At 37.3% G+C, this 19302-nt stretch overlaps 1 protein-coding gene across 1 annotated transcript in view; it reads right to left on the bottom strand.

Annotated features, from left to right (window-relative positions):
* The window catches only part of LOC102679125 (RNA binding protein fox-1 homolog 3-like), a 196766-nt gene that overhangs the window by 92672 nt on the left and 84792 nt on the right, over positions 1–19302 (bottom strand). Inside the window, exons 2-3 of the mRNA XM_031512651.1 lie at positions 8146–8433; positions 8–28 (exon numbers count right to left, since the gene is read on the bottom strand). Of these exons, the coding sequence (XP_031368511.1) occupies positions 8–28; positions 8146–8433 (309 nt within the window). The remainder of the gene's footprint in view (positions 1–7; positions 29–8145; positions 8434–19302) is intronic.

Genomic DNA, 19302 nt, shown 5'->3' with positions numbered 1-19302 from the left:
CCGCCACTGCTGCCTGAAACACCTCCGACTGTCGTCGAAGATCAAGGATCGTGTCAGCATTAAAAAGCACCTCGTGTGTTCGAGATCGGTCTTTCAGCTTCCCCATCGAATTTTCATTATCTTTATTTTACATTTTATTAGAAAAAATTCGTATCAAAAGGAATCACAATTGAAATAAGATTTTCTTTGTTAATTGTTTTTCGAGAAATAGTTAGAGATCTTTTTCGATTCCTTTGGTGCTGGGTCGAGTTGTAAAATTTTGTAAGAAATTTCAAAGCTACTTTTTTTTTTTTTAAATTAATATTTTCCTCGCATCGTTAAAAATAATCGACAAATTTTCGCGTTTAAATTGTAATTGAATTCTCCAAAATTGATTGGGTTGAAAATGAAAAGAAAAAAAAACGAGGAGAGAGTTTGGCACGGGAGGGTGAGACGCGATCGTTAGCATTCCAGATGTCCGGATACTAGAAGCCGCAAGTAGAGACGGCTGTAAGTGGTCAGCCGCATGGCCGACCTTATCTCGCTTGCGCCACTAACGAGGCTAAGTGAACACACGCCGCGTATAGTCAGACGCAGCTGCCGCTGCGTGGAATTTCTACCCTCGCTACTGAATACCACCTTCAACTTTATCACGTCTGTTACTACTCTACACTACCAACTATCCATTGGAACTAAAGCGATTTCGACCGCGAGGACCGACTATTAATAAACGCTTAGCCGAACGACACGTTTCAACCAACCACCATATGGAAAATGTATGATGGTATACGATTATTAATTATTATTATTAATCTTTTCGCTTTATATATTATAATTAACAATTTGAGGATCTCTTGAGTAAGATGAAACGACGTGGGAATATCTATTGCCAAATTTTTATAAGAAATAGGACACACATGGATGAGTCGAAAAATATTGAAAATACTTTTCTTTTTTTTTGGCAATTAATTTCCTCGCGAATAACAAATCGAGTGGTGCTCAAACGTCTCATCGAGAAAGGAATTAATCTCATCTCTCCAAGAACGTGATAGATGGTCGATGAAATTTAGATGGGGAGGGATCTTAGAGCCTTGCCTCCTTTTCTCACCGTGGGAAACTCACGAATTATTCATCGAGCTTCGACATTGTCCACTATCCATCGATCCTAGATTAAGGATTCGAAGAGGAAGGATTTCGATATGCTTGCAGACGTGTTGTGCGACCCAGGTAGCTTGTTTCGTGGTGGATTAGAAGAACTTTGTCTTTTAGAATTTCTCTCGATAAAAAATTCTGTAGATTTAGGAATGGAAATCTTGTTATTTATTCTTTCAATGTTCGTTCCATCGGATCTCTCTTCTTTGAGGATTTTTTCTATAATATTGTATATTTATTTTTTTTTATTTAAAATCTGTTCGAGCAGAATCGATTCTTGAAATGATGAAAATTTTATATATATATATTTGGAAGATCGATAAAATAATAAATAATAATAAATAAAAGAATCATATGATGAGATGAATTCTCCGCAATTCTTACATCCATAATACTTTCCACCATTCGTGCGACGAATGACGTTTCAATTCGACGAATAAGAAGCCACGATACCGTACTCTTTTCCCTTGAAAATTATTTCTTGAATATAGATATTTAATATCAACGCTTTTCTTTTCTATTTACAGATTTATATTCAAGCAAAGAAATATGAAATATTTCCAAAGAGGTTTCAGTGAAATCTAAAAAAAAAAATATTTTCTGCAATTTTCTTTTTACATAAATTTAAAGTAAATACAAAGAGGATAAACGAATGTGATTTTTACATCTCTGTTTGAAAATATAAGAAGAGTCTGGAAGTGGGAAAGGTGTATTTTTCGACCGCAAGAGATTTCACGATCGAGTACCATTAACCCTGGAGAAACGTTTCGTAGATTCTCCGGGCGAAGGTCCTTCAGCTGACATAAATAATAGGGATTTCTCTCCACCCTGGCAGGAATTTATCGTTCCCGAAAACTGCGGGTCATTTGTTTCCTTCTCAATTCCTTTTAAAGGAGTGGCCGCAAAAATACACTGGGATCTGACACAAGAGGCAAGACCTTAGAACCAAAGAACAAACGTCATCAGTCTTCCCAGTTTCAGTTAGACCAACCAATTTCGTGTTAAATTTATGAATTCGCTGATGGAGAAAGAACAATCTGAACAATCTTTTATTCGAAAAAGTTTTCGTTTCCTTCCTCCCCTCCCCGCAAAATAGAGATTTATGTGTTTTCTTCTTACACTCGAGGTATCTGCAAGTATCTTTTTGGGTTACCATTTTATTTGTTTACGAAGATGCTCGTAAACTCAGATATAATCTTGCTAAAATTTCTCAAACGTTTATATAGTTTATCGATTTAGAAGTATCTGTGTAACAAGCTAACCTAGATTGTGATTTTTAAACCTACAATTAATAATCGTTTCAATTAAAATTCTATTCAATTCAACTTTTGCCTCTGTAACGATGTATCTTCAAAGTTTCCAAAGATCCTCTCCTTGTTATCTTTCCTCCATCTCGACACAAAATTTATTAATTAATATGAACGCGTATATCCCAGAACATCCCTCACGTATTTCACACATCATACACCTGATATTAATTCAAACGTTTGTAATTAGAAAATTACTGAAACGAAAATGATCGTAAACAGAATCCCAATTAAATTCGAAACCGCCAGTTTCAAAATTATCCCCGACATAAATCGAAAATCCTTCCAAAACCCTCTTCTCCTCCCGAAAATCGAAATTACCAAAGCCATCCATTTTCATTTCAAACGACTATCTCTCATCACCAAATTAATCCTCTCTCTTTCCCCACCTCTTCCAGAAAACCTCACACTCAGAAACAGTGTTCTCAACTCGAGAATCCCTTTCCAAGGGATGGAGCGGAGTGGATGATTCCACGTGGATGGAAAATCCGCGAAACACTCGAACTATCCTCGAGACGTCGGTTATCGATTAACGGAGAACAAGGTTGCGAATCGAAAAATTTTCGAGGCATCGGCAATCCGGAAAGAAACTTTGCCGGATGAAAACTGGATTCGTCTGGAAGCGAGATCCCCCCTCGTGAAAGGAGAGCGACGGCTCCATGGGAGCCCATTCACCGTGCTCGTTCAAAAGGAACTTTTAATTTGCGCCAACCAGCAGATTTCAATGGGCGCTCGACTTTTGGCATTGTGAGGCAAAACTGCGCTCCTCCTGTCTCGCCCACTGTGTTTCGCCCTGTGATAATGCGCTCTTCTTGGACGAGACGAGGCAGGTTTCGAAAGATGAACCGGTTCGATGAATTTGTTTTTCCTCTTTTCCAATTTATTGAACGCACAACAGTTAAGAAGTTAACACGATATTTTCAAGATTAGGAATATCGTAGGTGAATTGTAGAATGAAGAAAGAAGAAACTTTAGAATAAATTGTTAAGTTTTCGGGATATAGAGATGGATTATCGAATGAAATTCGATCTAACTTTTGCTCAATTCATTTATTTAAATTAGGTTTGGTTACGAAAGAAAGGGGGAAATTTCTAATCTGGATTGGAAGTGTGTAATAAATTTATTGAAAGAAAATTTTTGAAACGAGACGAGGCAGGTTTCGAAAGATGAACCGGTTCGATGAATTTGTTTTTCCTCTTTTCCAATTTATTGAACGCACGATAGATAAGTTAACACGATATTTTCAAGATTAAGAATATCGGAGGGTGAATTGTAGAATGAAGAAAGAAGAAACTTTAGAATAAATTGTTAAGTTTTCGGGATATAGAGATGGATTATCGAATAAAATTCGATCTAACTTTTGCTCAAATGGAATTCATTTATTTAAATTAGGTGTTTGATTACGAAAGAAAGGGGGAAATTTCTAATCTGGATTGGAAGTGTGTAATAAATTTATCGAAAGAAAATTTTTGGCTATCGATTAATTGTTAAAGGAATTTATATTAATGTATCTATATATACACACACACATTAGATTTGATTATCCGAATTATAGAGATGTCAGAATTAGAGAGAATCAGAGAATTTCTATCACGGTACATGAATTGTATAATTTGTTTGTCCCGTTGCAGGTCCATTATGAGATGTAGATAAATTGTAGAACTCTGGTTCTATAACAATGAATATTCCGGAATTAAGCGCTTTCTATAGACGATTGCGTATATAGACCATTTCGAATGCATTCTCCATTTGAGAATTATGCAAGTTATGGAATTAATTTTAAACGTGTTTAAGCTACATTACGTTAATTTCCTCTTAAGCAAGATACGAATGAAATTACATATACTATCTTTGAAAATATAGCAGTAAACATATGTATAATGAAATTGGAAATTGTAATACCGTGAAATGATTCCGTATTTTTTCGGAATTGAAAGTAGATTTTTAATAAAGGAAGTTTTCAAGAATGAAAATTCCTGAAATACTTCTCGATCCTCGAATTTTACGTTAAACAGTTCTACAGCAGTTGAAATCCCATAGATAGATATCTCTCCTTGAAAAACCAGATTCTCAAGTAGCTTTCTCCATGGACAGATTTTCAAGGTTCTTCGACTTCAAAAGTCCATCTCCAAAATCATCTTAAGTAGATCTTTGGATGCAGTGAATTTCGTGAGCACATCTTTCAAATCAAAATCCTTTACGATTACTCTTTAAGTATTCTCGATCGAATCGAGCTATTTTCAAAACAGATTTGAAGTTCTACCCCGCGAAATCATCTTCCTCGTTTCCAAAATAGAGACATTTTTACGAAAAATAATTTTTTGTGAGATAGCTTTTCAGAAGAATGGTATCAAAGTTCCACAACGAGTCTATCTTTTAATTGTATCTTCTAGTCTTTCAATTGCAAGTTTGCAATAATTATTAAACCCTTCCTTCTTCTAAACACCAAATAAAATCTCACTTTATTTTATTTATTTATTTTTTTAAACTACCTTTCGACTTTTTCCAACTCTTAAACACGCTGAATCGAATCAAAAGTTTGAACCTCGAAACAAAACAAATATGAGTTCCTCCTCGGATTCCTCAACTTTCGCATTTTGAACAATTACAAGATTTTCTTGAAAACGTTGAACAGGGGATTGCATGCGCAAAATGGTCGCAGAAGAACGAAATGCGGCTTTACGAGTCGGTGACTAACCGGGACCGGATAATTGAGGGACGGACAAAGCGGCCACGTCGTCCGGAACCACGACATTGTTCGAAACTCTTCACGCTTGGCTCAACCGTGTCCAAAATGCTCCGCGTGCCCGCCGTACGCCTGGGTTAATTAGATACGACCGTCCGACAAACTGTCCTCCGAATCGTACGTCCTGATTCTTGTCCCGTGATCACGATAATTCGCGGCCCCTGCTCAGATCAGGGTAGGGGAGGGCCTTGTCTCCCTCCACGCCGATTCCTCCGCATGTGTGCAAACTGTCGAGTGGTGGAATTTGGAATTCGAAATTGGAAACTGCGGAATTGAAATGGCAATCGAAGGATTCGAAGGTTGGGGGATATTTTAGAACGTTTTAGATAGTCAGTGGTATGTACTTCGAATTGGAAAATTAATTGAACACTTGTCTCTGATTCGCGTGGAAAATGTTGGATAAAATTGTTGACGTTTAAACGCGTTTTAGTTGCCGGAAAAAATTCCAATTTTTCATCCAAGCATCGTCCATTTCTTTTTTTTACAAATCATAATTATTAATCATGTTTGAAATTAAATTATGTGCTTCAATATTTTCAAAGATAGTTCGATAATCATTCTCAGGAAACGAAAAGAAAAATCAATTTCGTTCTGATATTAGGCGGGAAATTTGAAAGCTCCATAATTCCAACACATCCGCCAAAAAATTTATCCTTTAATTTTTCTAAATTCAAAAAAAAAAAAAATATCCTTGAAATCTTTCATTCTAATCCCTCCATTTTATGTGCTTCAATATTGTCAGAGATAGTTCGATAATCATTCCCAGGAAACGAAAAGAAAAATCAATTTCGTTCGCATTCTGATATTAGGCGGGAAATTTGAAAGCTCCGATAATTCCAACACATCCGCCAAAAAATTTCTCCTTTAATTTTTCTAAATTCAAAAAAAAAAAATATATCCTTGAAATCTTTCATTCTAATCCCTTCATTTTATGTGCTTCAATATTGTCAGAGATAATTCGATAATCATTCTCAGAAAACGAAAAGAAAAATCAATTTCGTTCGCATTAATATTAGGCGGGAAATTTGAAAGCTCCGATAATTCCAACACATCCGCCAAAAAATTTATCCTTTAATTTTTTCTAAATTCAAAAAAAAAAAAAAATAAATATCCTTGAAATCTTTCATTCTAATCCCTCCATTTTTTCCCACCGATTCAAACCAAACCAGACGAGATTCGCAAAGATTTATCGGGCCTTTTAATTAAAAAGCTGTTGTCGAGCGTGTCTAACTAACGTGGTAGCAAAGAATTACCCTCTCCCTCCCTCTCTCGGCCAGAATCCAGTCAGCCGTCTAGTAAATCGAATTAACGAACGGATTTACTTTAATTAGCGCGGCTAATTAGGCCGCTTTATGAGTCGCGCTAATTGCCAGGCGCGCACGCCATCCGACGACGAGTTATCGCGCGCTCAAATAAATTTCGATCGCGTTTACAATGGTGTTCGAGCTCCGAGAAGGGTTGGAAAGAGCGAAACAGGGGGGTATTCGTTTGATCGTGTCGATAAAAATCATGCGGAAGGAACAGTTGTTCTGCCTTCTCTGGCAGAATTTCTTTGACACGAACGGGGGCTGTAAATCAAGGGGTGACTCGAGCCAAGCGTCATCCTTCATTTTCTTTCGAAACTATGGAGGAAGAGGATCTTGCAATTTTAACCCCTTATATACGTCTCGTACGTTAAACGTAACTGAATATTATTATATTATCGTGTGAATTTCTATTTCGAATTTGAAGTTTATTAAGTTGAAATGAATGGAATCGAAAATTGGCAGGGAAGAATTTTATAACGAGATGAAAATTACGAGAAGAAAAATATATTATATTAAATTTCGACTTCTCCAGAGATTTAATCGAATTCCTTCATGAGTTCATCATCCCTCATCCCTTGATTCCAAGAAATTTTCGGAACTTTCGCAAATACCTTGCCTCGATTCTATGGAACTTTCTCGGAGCCCTTATTCCTCTTCTACTTTCGTTCGTACGTGCCTTGAATCATCGAGGCTCGTCGTAGACGTGACATGGCGTCGATTACGTGAACTTTTGTCGGTGTACGGCAAAGGTGATGGAACAAGGAGAATCTAGATCCAAGAGCTACTTGGGCCGGAGTTGGAAGCGCGGTTTGAGCGCGTCTATCGATGCGACCTCGGGGTCGCGGCGTTCTACCGCCGGAAGTGAGTGTTTCCCCACCTCGTACCGGCAATGTCAACGAGCGGTACACGAAACGGTTTGATAAATCGGAGGATTTTTTTTATGGAGGAATATTACCATATTTTTTTCGCACGTTTCGTTCTTCGCGGAAATGAAAAGAAGATGTCTTCCCAACGATAATTTTTTTATACGGTTCTACGGTTTTGAAGAAGAAATCTCCCTTTTTTAAGAATATGGATAAATTTTTTTCATTATAATACGCGAATTAATTTATTTTCTATTTGATTCTCAACAAAATTATTCTCGTGAATTAACTCTTCACTCAATGAACATTATTTTACAATTAACGTGCTAAATTATAAATTAATTCCAACGGCAGATTATTTCGATTAAATCGATCGTAATCAATCTCTAATTAATATCCAGCAAGAATGGATTGCAACATTAAACTAATAAATCTTAATCAATTAATAAACAACAATAACAAATAACTTCTCGAAACCAGACGTTTATAGCCATCACAAACGGTCTTAACGCGCGTTATTCACACTCGTAAAAAAAAAACCCATCAACGTCAACTTTTAACTGCGAAAAATGAAAAATTCGTTTATCAAAGTCCTCCTTTTTTACCTGCAAATTAACGAGTCGATTGATCTCCTTATATACCTAAACAAACCTATTCAAATTTTACAATTACAACAATTACAACAATTGTACCGACCAATCTCGAACGAAAAGCAAAATGACGAATGAAAGCGTAATGTATAACAAAAAAAAAAAAAAAAAAAAAAAAATACATGTATATGCACAACTCCCAATAGCCTGTTGATCGACGCCGTTTGGAGGCGGGGGCGGGCTGAAGCTGGCCGCGGTCGGGGCACCGGGGGCGGTTGGATGTGGGGCACCAGCCGGCGGTGGAACCTGGGGGCCGCTGGGTGGTGGCTGTTGGGGTGCGCCGCTGTTGTCCTCTTTCACCGGCACCGGGGGCGGTGGTTTCACCTCACCGGCAGCCCCTGCCGCCCCCACGACACCCGCTACGCCGTTCACCGGCGGGGGGAAGACACCCCCACCGTAGGGCGCAGCCATGCCTGTCTGCACCATGTGCTGCGAATAAGAATAGCATATGTTATTTCGATGGATATTTTTAAGTAGATATATATGGTAGATCAGAAGAAAATCATGAGAGATTTAATATTCTTGGAGTCTCGTGTTCAAGGAATGAAACGAATACGTTTCTGATAAAAAATGTCGTAGAATCTCAAGTGAATTTCGAGGAGATAATCTTTGAGGTTTGATATAGAGGATAGAGAGTTAATTGATATATTTCTTTATAGAATAGCATATGTTATTTCGATGGATATTTTTAAGTAGATATATATGGTAGATCAGAAGAAAATGAGAGATTTAATATTCTTGGAGTCTCGTGTTCAAGGAATGAAACGAATATGTTTCTGATAAAAAATATCGTATAATCTCAAGTGAATTTTGAGGAGATAATCTTTGAGGTTTGATAAAGGATATAGAGGATAGAGAGTTAATTGATATATTTCTTTATAGAATAGCATATGTTATTTCGATGGATATTTTTAAGTAGATATATATGGTAGATCAGAAGAAAATGAGAGATTTAATATTCTTGGAGTCTCGTGTTCAAGGAATGAAACGAATATGTTTCTGATAAAAAATATCGTAGAATCTCAAGTGAATTTTGAGGAGATAATCTTTGAGGTTTGATAAAGGATATAGAGGATAGAGAGTTAATTGATATATTTCTTTAAGAGTACAACACCTTTGGAGGATAAGGATGAAACGAATACAACTCTTGATAAGACAAATTCGTCTTATCGATGTAAAGTGAAAATTTGATGTTAATTAATATGTGGGATGTGTTTGGAGAGGCGAAGAAACAAATTGTTAAGTCACGGATAATTTAGAATACTAAAATTTGTGATAAGTACTCGATTTCTTTTAGTAATCAAATTAATCTCGATAAAATTCGAGTCGTCTTTTAATATCACGAGAAGTGATAGTGTTATTGATACTATGAAGTAAATAGATCACTTTTGTGAGAGATACTAAAGGAAATCGTGAACCCTTATCGTACGAACCCTGTCATACGGAGGCGAGAAGATGACTAGTACAAGGGTATTCCATTCCCTCCGTTTGACACGCAGTTTCAAAGTCTCCTATTGACCTTTTGGTAACATCCTTTAACATTATAGTAAGATAGATTAAATAGAACACCCTATTGCTTTGAAATTCGTAAATCTACCTTGAATTTTATCAGCACGATGCACAAATTCTGAGAAAAACTGCTATTAAATAACGGCCAATCAATGATCTAAATAATCCCATCTCAATCTCTATTTCACACATTTCAACAACTGAATTTCTATAGTACAATTTAATAAATATCTATAATACTATTCTACTATTCTATTATCCATTTAAAAAATTTCTAAAAATATCAAACTAAACGAAAACTAAACATGAAAATATTTTAGATTTATTTACTACGAAACCACTTCGAATTGCCCCGGCCACAGAACGTTTAACCTCCAGAATAGTTAGATATTATCCTCTATCCTCTATATAATCGAAATATTTGCGCATCGCTGCACATCGTGCACAAAACTTCCAACACAACCAAAATTCCTAAATATCGCAACCGCGGGTGCAGCATACCTCCAGAAATCCCTACTAATGAAGATTCTTAGAATACTAGATATCCAACCGCGGTTATAAATAGCGTAATATTCTGGCACAACTCCACCATAGTGTCGTGGTTCACCGCACAACTGTTCAAACACCTTCACGCGCCTATTTCTTCCTCTCGGAGGAGGAGGAGGAGGAGGCCTACGATCCACTCCCTTCTTTCTCGTCGACGTACTCATCGCGTACTGCTCCAAACTGGTTTCACACGATCATCGTAACCGACGAATAAACAAGATTCGAGCCATCTGGATAGCGTTTCGAAAAAAGGAAAACAAAACTTTTTCGTAAGTAAAATCCGGAGATAAGAGCTACCGTTCGTATTTCCTCGAAACACTCGTAAACATTATCCGTAACAAAAATATCAATATCGAGGTTTGTAAGCATACTCGAAACCTCGAGTATACGAGGCATATTTTGAAGTATTTCCTTTCAATCGATAATTGAAAAAGATTATATATATATACACGACGCATATAAAGGATTTGAGAATAAAAGATTCCATTCCTTCTATCCCCAAATTCGAAACTAATTTATGTACAATACGACCACGTTTCAATCGTATCAATCGAAATTCTAAATTAATCGATTATTGAAAAATTGACTGGAAACCAAAATCTCGACTCGTATTATGGAAATATATGCATTTGCATTTGAAACGAGGCGATGATTTGTGCCTTGGTATAAATTTTTCACGTTGCAGCGACAATAAATACGCTCGATTGCGGCTATTAAAAGTAGACGCCGCAAATCATTTCGCGTGTTGCACGCGCCCCGATTAGCTACATGCTACATAAATGTAATCCCTCGTTTTTTCCTTCTTTCGCCCCTTTCCCACAGGATTTGACGGGAGAAAGGAAAGGAGAAAGAAAGAAAGAAAGAAAGAAAGAAAGAAAGGAAGGGAGAGGGGGCAATTTGCGCTCGTGGATCGGTTGGGTCGAACCGATGAACTTTCATTCATGAATCTATTGTTGTAATATCGGCCCGTGTATGCATATCGGCGGTATGCAGATGGGTTTCGGCTCCGCGAAATTAATTATTATCGACTAAATGGAATCCTGGGTGAAACGATATGCGACGCTCGATCGAAAGCATTATCGTCTGAGATTAATTGAGATGCTGATGTGTAGATTGGTGTTTATAGAGAGATTTGTCGGGGGTGTAAATTGGTTGCCGATTAATTTCGGTATCGGCTCAATCGTTCTTTCCTGTTTTATCGTTTTTTCTTTTTTCTTTCTTTTCTCGTTATCTTTGGCCTAGATATTTTCAGGCCAGATTATATTTAAACGATTATGTTATAAATATAAACGTCACAGTTATGGAGAAATATTATTTTTATAATTAAGTATCACGAGAGTTGAAAGTTAGTGGAGGATCTTATATAAGGGAGATTGGAAAATTTTTAACAGGATTATTGTTGGATTAGATTCTATTGTTAGGAGCAAAGATATTTCGTAGATTTATATATCATGTCACTGTTAAATCTTTGGTATAATTTTCAATTTCAATTTTATACAGGTACTATATATTGAAATTTTTGTTAAAAATATCTGTCTTTTAATAATTAACGAAATATCCGAGTCTTCTAGAATCTTAAAGAGAATCCTTCTCTTTATAATACGCAATCTTCTGCAATTAAATCATAATCTCTTTGCCATTTCTCCTTCTTTATGCTTCCTCGTAATCCTCCATTTCCATATAAAACGTATCATCATAAGACAATTCCTCTGTCCAAAAGAGAAACGTCTCCTCTCAAAGAATAAAAATATTGATAGAGAACAACAATCCTTACAGCAAGATGGATCATGGACAATGGAAATCGATCGTATATATATATTTCGTAAGAGACAGTTTACAGATGTTTCGTGTCTTTCGAGATTATTTCGAAACACGTGACCATTCAAGTTCCACGCCGCCATTTGTTCGCCCTCAGAAACCATTTTTCTCGAAGATCCATTCCAGGAGGTCGAGGCTATCCGTGGTGGTCATTTGTTATTTAGGGATGGGAAGTTGGTTCGTAATAAAAGTTTTGCTTGAATTTCTCAGAAGAAGTTTGGAAAAAAGAGATCGGTTATCGATGATATTCGGCTAAGATTTTTTTGGAATTGGAATCGGCGATCAGAGAGGGTGAGATAAATGTATGTTTTGTGAGAGTTGATGGAGAGTGTGAGAAGATTGTGTAAAATGGTGGATTTCGAATATTTTTTCTCTCTTTTTTTTGAAGCAATATAATTAACATCTTATTGATCTATTATCTTTCGATATAATTATTCGATATAAATCGTTGCTACAGTTTTGAAATAAAAAAAGATGATTGAAATAATTCGAACCATTTCGAAGTAAAATTTACGTCAATTCTGCCTCGTTTATATTTATGGGTAAAATCTACTGCATTTAACGATCAACCATTCTAGTATATTTGTTAAATCAATTGCAAGGTTTAATTAAAATCGAACGCATATAAACTTCAATTAACCCTGCTTCGAAAATTGCATACGAAATGATAATCATATAAATTTCAATACACAGCTCATTAAACCACAAAAATGGATTAAAATGTTTCGTTTCATTTTTTTATTTCTTTTTTCTAAAACTCTTTTTTCTAAAACTCAAATGAAAAATGATATCAAGATATTATATTAATATAAAAGAAATTTTCGACGAATCAAAGATTATTCCAGGGACTATTCCATTAGAGCCGCGTGCTTCGAATCGAAATTGGTGGAAATCAGCGCGTGGCTCTTTCAAAAGTCGAACGAGCAGCTGTGCGAGCCGATTAAATCGAAATTGGCGGTGAACAAGGCCAAGCTTCTCTTCCGTGAAACTTCTATACGAACTTGGCCAGCCAATTTATTTCTTCTGGCTTCGATAAACAAGCCGTCGATATGTCGGAAAGCCTCGCAGAATCAATCAAAGTCTGCGGATAGCGATAGAGCGAAGGGAAGAAGAACAGAATTTCCACGAAAGAAGCTCTCGGTTTAGAAATTAATTTCTCTGCGATTGTATACCATGTTTTCTCGCGATGAGGCGGTTTATGGCGGAAATCGGACGAAGAAGTATAAATATGGAAGAAAGAAGGTGGAACGCAATTTCATCGAGGAAATTTGATAATAAAAGATGATAGTTTTATATTTAAAAAAAAAAATGTGAATTCGATTTCTAAATTGTATTAAATATTTTTAAATTATTTATTGCGAGTAAAAGTTTTAATTTTAGAAATTGAGATCGAAATTCGAAGAGGGATGAATGTGAGAAAATTCTTGAGAAAAGAATTCTTGCGATCCTTTGATATATATATATATCAAAATTGATAAAATATTTTAAGAAATATTAAATCGTTAAGGCCAGCCCATAAAAATCCATTTCCAAGTTTGTACTGTCGAAAAATCGCAAGGAGAATAATCATTCAGAGAGGATATAAAAAAACATTCACATGACTCTTTGAGCCCTTTGCAAGGAGGAGTTTTCCTCCCCTCTTTTTCCACCGAATATGTTAATATTATCTGTTCAAAGAAACGGATCTATTTTTCATTCCGCGTCTCGACAGAAGGAATCGATTAAACTACATGAATTTCTCGAATCGAAATATTCACGATGCTCGCTCATTAATAAACATCTATCCATCTCTTTTGCAACAACAATCCAATCTCACAAAAATTGGAACGATATCGAAACTTTCTTTTAACAAAGAAAACGACAAAAGACGATCGGATCAAGGTAAAAAAAAATTCCATCTTTCACTCTTTCTCTATTACCCGATCGAATCTCACGTGAATCTTGCTCGACAATAATAAACATCCGCCTTCGATTTTCACAGGTTAACACGGTCCTTGAGAATTTTAATTACACCATCCACGACGATGAAACAAGCAAACTTTTGGCAAACCCCTTAACTACCAGATGTTTTTTCCTTTCTTTTTACTTCACCGCGGATTTTTGTTCAAAGGACAAAGAGGATCCATTGAGCGTTCGTCGACTCGTCATCCTCCCCTCCTCTTGCCCCATAAGTCCCCTCTGCGGCCTGCGTGGCCAGTTTCGCGGCAATTCAACCCGTGTTCCACCTTCCCCTCGACAGAAAAATCGCGATGTTCCCAAACAAACCCCTCGATTGTTCCCCGTTCCTCGTTGTTCCGCCTTTTTTGCGAGAGGTTGGATATCTGAAATTGGCGCACAAGGGGGGCCATTCAGAGTCCCTTTCGGGGCAGTAGACCGGCGGCGGTGTCGAGTCGGTTTGTTGCGGTTTATCGAGAAAGAGGAACGCGAGGAGGAGAATCGTGGAATCCGTTGGCGGATTCGCGCGTAATTAGGTAAAAAGTCAGGTAAAAAGAAAGTGGTTCTCTGGTTGCGTGGAGAAAGGGTGGGCGCTTGACCGGAAGGAAGGCTCCCTTTGATGAAAGTGACTTCGTTGTTTGGAGCTGTTTGATGTTCGAATAGAGAGGGTTACGTTTACGAAATACCTTGCGATCGTGGGTGAAAATGTTAGGGAGGGAGGAAGGAGAGTGGGGGAGGGGGGATTAGAAATTTAACGTCGCCGAGTTCGAGAATTTTGGAAGGTCAGAATCGCAAGGTTACGAGGAGTTTTGAACTTTCGAAGTTTTGGAACTGCGAGAACTCGTGCAACTCCCCGCCAACTTTTGATCCTTTGTGATCCTTTCGAAATTCAATTTGTACGGATTAAAAATTTAATAGAGATGTTTACGAGGCGTAGAAAAAAATTTCGATCTTTTGAAAATTTCCTTGGATTCTACAACTCGAAGACTTTTTAGATCTGTTGTAACTTTAAAATTTTAACGTAATGCAAATCAGAAAATTTTTACTCGTAATAATAGTAGGAAAAGAAGGAAAAATTGATTTTTTTTATCGATACTCGCGCGAACACGAAATTACCGGTCGGGATGCGGATAAAGTAGGAAAGCCGTTGACCGATCGAGGCTGGCCGAGCTTAACAGTATAGAAGATGAATGCAGATGGGACTGGTTAACGTTAAGGCGATTCGCAATTGCATCGCTATGGAAAACGGACAAACACACACGGGCACGGGTATTGACGTATTGCTGACGCCATTGTGACGCAATATCCCAAGCCCGATACCAAAGCACGATGACGTAACATTGTCGTTTCGAATATCTCAAGTGCATTTCCGTTCCATTCCATTGTGTTGTCCCGAACGAAAAACCGTGAAAAATATGCAACCTCTGTGTCAAGGCTGAATAAACGCTCGCCAGTCGTAGTGATATTATGCGGTTGGAAAGATTACTTTTAATTGCACTGCATCAACAACAGATAATGAAACATTTTTACGTCGCTTTTTTCATTGACGAGCAAACACAGGCAAACGTTCCACGGTATTTATCCGCTCGCGTGGAGACACGCCTTTTTTCCGTATTCGTTTCCTCGTGAACTTGTACCTACACAGTAATCACAAACGAGCACGAACGATCAAAGGCTTTGCACTGTTAAGTCGTTTCGTTTTTTTTTTTTTTTTTTCCTACATCTAATCACTCAAACCATATCTAAAATCTAGATGTTCAACTGCTTCATTAAAACTCCACTCAAAGTTTTTTCCTGTGTACACATGCATAATGTTAACGAGGATCGTTTAAGAATTCAAAATATTCGATTCTCTATATAGATTTTTAATTGCTTTTCAATTATTTTCAGATAACACTCTCTCTTTAAAATACCCAATCACTTAAATACCTATATATCAGAATCATTCTTATCTTAATTAGACTCTAACACTATAAAAATTAGATATAATCACAGGAATACTTAAATATTTTTCAATCACTCTCGATCTTCAAATCGATAAATTTTGCTTAGAATCTCTAAGTACCATTCATCTAAATATAATATAATAATATAATAGTTGACCAAGTAGCAAAGCCTTAAACGCTTTTATAAAGTTTAAATAATCATGCCTTGAACATTTAACGCACATTCCAATATTATCTAAATTGTTAACTCTTGTGATATATATCAACTATAGAAATTCTAAATATCGTCTCTCTATATTCTATACCCTCTTCATAGTTTCACACGAGGAACGATGTATCGTACGTGTTATACCGTCTCCACCGCTTGTTCATAATGAAACGGTTCCGCATCCGCAGCCGCCATTCACGCGCTTCAATCTCGTCGTATCCTCGACACTCTCGGGACACTTATGGGATACGAATTGAATAACGGACGAGTCGGACAACCGGGGAAAATAGGCGGCCATTGTAGGCGGCAGTTCCCGAACGAATTCAATGGAATTTTCGAAAGGTTGACCGCCTTCTGGGAAATCTCGCTTGATTATGATTCTCTTTCATTTTTGAGTACTCTTATTTTCTTAACTATTGCCATAAATGTGCAAATGGGAACGAATATAATAACGAAAAATTTGTAAAGGGAAAAGGATAAAAAAAAGAAATACTTTTATTGAGAAAAATGTGATGCGATTGTAGGCATTATTAAATTTTATGATGAATGCTCGAAACTTGAACACGAATCATTTCAATTCAATTATTCTATTTGAAATATATTCTTTTTCTTTCTAGCCTGAATTACGCGCATGAATTTTGTATCAGGTTATTATTAACGTATCATTCGGGTTGATATACACATCCCCACGCGTATAATTCAATTTATCGTTCTACATAGATAACGCTAATAGACGAGTAATCGCCATTTTAATTTGCAATTATCGGGATCTATTTAAAAACTTGGAGGCATTAAATTATCCGTTATCTTAGGTTTAAAAAGGAGACGCGTACTCTAGAAAAGGAAGGGAAGGCCAGGGAAAAAAGCGTAATAATTCACACACGCACATTCACGTCCTCTTTCCCTCCGGCTTAATTAATTCTAACTCTTGCAATTTCGAGAACGTAACGAATCAAAAACTCACTAAACTCGTTTCCTCGCCTCCCTCTCTGCTCCTCTTTATTAACAATTAAATTTAATTTACAAACACGATATATTCGTGTTTGTAATATTTCATCCCTCATAAAAGTGGAGTATCGATACGTACGTTCCATTTCTTAATACCAAGAAACAACGTTTAATAAAGCGTCCTTAGCTCGTTCTTATCGAAAGAAGATGCCTTATTCAATATCGTATTAAAAATTACGCGTAAAATTGATAAAAATCCCGATACAAATTCCTTTCACACGATGTAAAAAGAAACTTTCGAACAACGACGTGTGTACTTTATACGGGCATAACTATTCACAAGTGTGTATACTTGAGCAAGTATACGCATTCCAGGCACATTAAAAGAAACGCAACAAATGTCACCGCGTATCTCGAATGAATTCGAATGGCATCGAATGCTTTTATCACGGCCGCGTTTAATTGTTGAAACAGAGTGTAACTTACAAGTTGGCCGGCTCTCATTAAACGGCTCGTTAGATGGAAATTCAGCGTGCTTGTAATGCTAATTTATTAATGCCGGCTCGGTACGGCCGGCTTACGTGGAAAGGGAAAATTTATTCAGCTCGCGGGGACCTTCGGCTATCGTCCAACAAACATGCAAATTCACGCGCGACCCGAAGAAGAACCCGAACAGAGGAGGCCCCGAAGAGGATGTCGATCGTGTGTTTCCAATAACACGGCCACGGCGATACCTCGTCCACGAAGATCGTAATTCCGGTTGAAATGTATATCGCGCGCTCGAAATCGATGCTCGAGTTTCACGTCGAGCTTCGATAACACTTCCACCACTTCTTTACTCGATGAAATTTTACGTAACGGACGATGATTCGCGAGTCGATCCTCCTCTTTTCTTCTCGATTCGAATTCTAATCTCGTCTCGATTTCTCTATTTCGATCGTGCAAATTTGTTGCGAACCTTATATAATTTGCTTCTTACCAAATTTAACGCGCCGTTTTGCGAGTTGATCCCTTCTTCTCAGAATTATAATCTCGCCTCGATTTCTCTATTTCGATCGTGTAAATTTGTCGCGAATCTTATATAATTCGCTTTCTACCAAATTTAATTAAAAATAGTCTTTATTCAACACGAATATGTTTATAACACATTTACCAATTCCGATTTATCCGATTATACCAATCATCGATCGATATCTTTTTCTCGAGTTTACGATTCTCCTCCAAGATTCGATCTCAGTGATCAAGTTAAAACTTGAGAGGAAAAATTAGGGGTAGCACCCTTAACAATCCCTAAACGTTACGATCCAACGGTGTTAAGCGTCTCGGCTTCGTGGTACCCTTGCTTTCGATGTTTTGACGCCAGCAAAGCGACCGGGACGCCAAGAATAAACCTGGAATCAATAGCGGACGAGCCGACAGGGGGTGGAAGAGCAAAAGGGACAGAAAGAGACGCGGGGAAGGGATAGAACGCGCATCACAGCGAGATACCTAAACCGCTTATTGTCTGAGCCGCTTAATCCATGGACGAAAACGAGCGCGCAATTATAAGCGCAATACGGGGTACAGAAAGTGCACAGATAAGCAGGGGACAAGTGGCGTAGCTTGGCGTACGGTGAAAGCTTCGAACGTCTTTCGAGGCCGAGTTACAAACGTTCAAGCGAGTTTCGCGAGAGGTTTTAATCCGTTGTGAATATTTTTCTTCGTGAAAAAATATACGTTCATTTTCTTGAAACTCTTTCGAATAACCATGCACGAAGTTAGTGTTATTTTTAATTTTTAACAATCGAGAATGATCGAAATGGAAACTTTTAAATCGATCGAAATATAAAGTCCATTATAAGAAAGTCTTAAGAAACGAAAAATTGCTTGAAAATTTACACAAATTGTCAAATTGTTTGTACATTGTAGAAATGTACATTTTAAATCGGTCTCTTTTAGACGCACTTAATACACGATCAGTCACCCATGTGAAATTACTTGTCCATTCGTTTCCGTGACTGGATAATTGGACCTCGACGATACCATCTTAGAATTTCAATTAGAGACTAGCTTAGAGAAACTTGTTTTCGAGATTTACGAGGCTCCAAAGCCAAGGATTTCTTAGGTTATCATCGGAGGCTAGGTTTATCTAAATTGCGGGGTGTACTCGAGTACCTTTGCGTTTGGATCGTCATCAGATGGCTACCTGTTCGATTCGAGTCTGAAAATTCGACCGTTTCCACGATATCCAAAACACCTGGACATTCCAAGGACACCTCGGTATTAGTCGATATTCGAAACACCTTCGAGATTCCGAGCGTGTTCGAATACCTAAATGCCATTTCGACCTACGAGGGTACTCTAATGGATGAACACCGCGTAGGCGAATATCATATCGCGATACATAGG

Source organism: Apis dorsata, unplaced genomic scaffold, assembly GCF_000469605.1.
Source record: "Apis dorsata unplaced genomic scaffold, Apis dorsata 1.3 scaffold_489, whole genome shotgun sequence".
Taxonomy (NCBI): domain Eukaryota; kingdom Metazoa; phylum Arthropoda; class Insecta; order Hymenoptera; family Apidae; genus Apis; species Apis dorsata.
The sequence above is the reverse complement of the archived record's forward strand: the minus strand, read 5'-3'. Positions and strand labels throughout refer to the sequence as shown.